The sequence below is a fragment of the Lepeophtheirus salmonis genome, chromosome 4 (assembly GCF_016086655.4).
Source record: "Lepeophtheirus salmonis chromosome 4, UVic_Lsal_1.4, whole genome shotgun sequence".
NCBI lineage: Eukaryota > Metazoa > Arthropoda > Copepoda > Siphonostomatoida > Caligidae > Lepeophtheirus > Lepeophtheirus salmonis.
Window position 1 is genome coordinate 36,777,327 of NC_052134.2, and position 2,536 is coordinate 36,779,862.

The 2,536-nt window shown below is 31.7% G+C and overlaps 1 protein-coding gene across 1 annotated transcript; it reads right to left on the minus strand.

Moving 5' to 3' along the window:
• LOC121115847 (complex I assembly factor ACAD9, mitochondrial) lies at nt 1–2,140 on the minus strand. Its single transcript, XM_040710010.2, has 2 exons — nt 1,871–2,140; nt 1–1,788 (listed from the first exon to the last, which is right to left on the minus strand). Exons 1-2 carry the CDS (start codon nt 1,964–1,966, stop codon nt 229–231), a joined length of 1,656 nt encoding a protein of 551 aa, XP_040565944.1. The 5' UTR covers nt 1,967–2,140; the 3' UTR covers nt 1–228.
• Between the last annotated feature and the right edge of the window lie 396 nt (nt 2,141–2,536).

Sequence of the window (2,536 nt, forward strand, 5' to 3'; positions counted from 1 at the left end):
TTTTTGTAAAAAATAAGCTCCACCATTATGTGAGTTCATTAGTTAATATCTAATATCAATAAATGAAAAAATATAACGTTAGACAGATGTGATAACACAAAACACGAATATTGAGCCTTTGTCTAGGTAAAAAAATCTTCCAATACAATTAAAGCGGCAAATAATATACAAATGTTCTGAAGAATGATTTTCTTTTTTCATATGAGTAGATTAAACAACAACAATAAATTAAAATCTATTTTTTGTAATGGGATGAACACATGGATATTTCGATTGATCTAAAATGTAGTCACCAGCGTCTCGTAAGTTTTTATCATTATTTGTATGACTTTCCTTGCCTAATCTCTCTTTAAGGAACTTTAATCGAATAAAAGCATCTCGCATATAGGAGTAGCCTAAACACTTTTCATAGTCTTTTTTATATCCACCTGGAGTTGTGGATAGAAGATTTAGCCTCGAGATAATGGAAATAATGGCGAGAAGTTCGGATGCATATTCTGCCATTCTTGAGAGCTCTTCTTCCTCCAATTGAATATTGCGACCATGTGTGAGTAGGGAAGCATCTAATAAAAATCGAAAATCCAATATATAATCCTCTAAGTCATTGGTAGCATCCTTAAATTGATAGTTAACATAATCAGATAATGCCAGAGTTTTTTTCTTTTTTAAACGAGATTTAGCAATTTTGCTTTGATTATATAACTCTTTAATAGCCTCCATAGGATACTCTCGAGCTTTTCTTCTCAACTTAATTGAATCACCTATCTCTCTTCCTAATCCTTGAATACCCATAAGTGAGGTATATACCTTAGTAACATCTATTGAAAAATCTGAATGAAAATATGTAAACGTAATATCATTCAACATTTCGTCAACCTGAGACCCTTTTAATAGGCCGTGATATCCAAAGATGGAAGTACACTCTTTCATTACTTCAAATGATATGAACTCTGCTAATATTTGTAATAGTGCTGAGTCCAATTCAAAATCAATAGGTTCAGAATCAGCTAATCCAGAGACTAAATATAATGTACTTTGAAGACCATATATTAGCCCAGAAACTCTGGATAATTTACTTTGAATAATATTAATTTCAGATAATGGTTTATTAAACTCTTTCTTTTGGCTTGCATGTTTTAATGTTAGATTGAAAAGTTTTGTCACTTTTCCCAAGACTCGTGCACTTTGATAAATCCTATGTTCTCTTGAGATCATTTGCCTATATAGGTCATGGCCCTCACCCAAGAACATTCCTTCCACTTGATGAAAAGAAACTTTTCTTCCTTCTAATGATGAAATTATGGTCAATTTCGACTCATTACCAATAGTAAGACCCTTTGAATCCCGAGGAACCAAAAAAGCGCGCAACTCATCTGAGTTTTCATCATAGGCCCAAACCACAAAATGATCTGCTTTAGATGCGTTTAATACAAAGTTCTCAATTCCAGTGATTAACATTTTATCATCTTCCATTTCTTTGTAGGTAAGAGCATTTCGTCGATTCTGAGCAGCAGATTTACAGTGTGCCCATTCGCCGAGGGGAGTATTTTGACCAGACAAACTTACAGGTCTTGGGCCCACAAAACCCGATAGGAAAAGAGAATGATCATCATGAATCTTACAATGTGAATTTAGTTTTTCCCATAATCCGGAGTTTTCCATAATGTAATACTGACTCCAGTCTCTAACATCAGATGCAACAGGATGCAAAACATTCATTTTTGCAAATGCTACATCGGTGTGTGCATCAGAGACAGGATAACTAAGGATTCGAGTTGAGAGTTGACCCTTAAAAAAGCAAATGAAGTTTTGAATTAAAACAAAATGAATATAAATTATAGTTAATCAATGGATAAAAATTAAGAATTACTTTGTATAAACTTCCAGCTATTGACTCAATTTTCTCAGCAGAATTTGAACTAAGCCTGCGTATTATAGCTTTAGAGACCCTCAGCAAAGTAATCATAACTTAAATAAAAATTACTTAATGTATTGTAAGTACAAATAAATAAAACTCAATAAGAATTTTTAATGAATAATTAATTTAAAAATTTACTCGCACCGATAACTTGCGGTAGGAAAATTATTATATTTATCTGTTTATTTATATTTATAATTTTATAAAGATACAGCTGGATATAATGGTGACGTCATACAACATAATACATTAGTGATGCTCGAATACCACTATTCAGTCATACCTTACATAGAGTTTGTACAACACTACAACGTTATTACGAATAATATGAAGAGGTTTGTTGACGACTTTGCATGTTAAAGTTCCGTATTTGTTTTATGTTCATAAAACATGTACTCTCTGATTAGTAGGCTTAGTTACTATTTATTATTGAATAAACAGGCAGATTTTGTTAGGTTTCCACATTTCTACAATAATTAGCTATTAAAAATATATTTGTAATAGCTTCTATCTGTAACTTAATCAAGTGATATTTCAACATCAGTACTCCATTTCCTCTATATTACCGAACAAGATAATTTTTTATACAAGTTTTAACTTAGCCAATTGACAACTCTC

Coding starts and splice junctions, on each gene's coding strand:
- LOC121115847 (XM_040710010.2), bottom strand. CDS start 1,966: ATGATTACTTTGCTGAGGGTCTCTAAAGCTATAATACGCAGGCTTAGT. Junction 1,789..1,870: donor TAGCTGGAAGTTTATACAAA/GTAATTCTTAAT, acceptor TGCTTTTTTAAG/GGTCAACTCTCAACTCGAAT.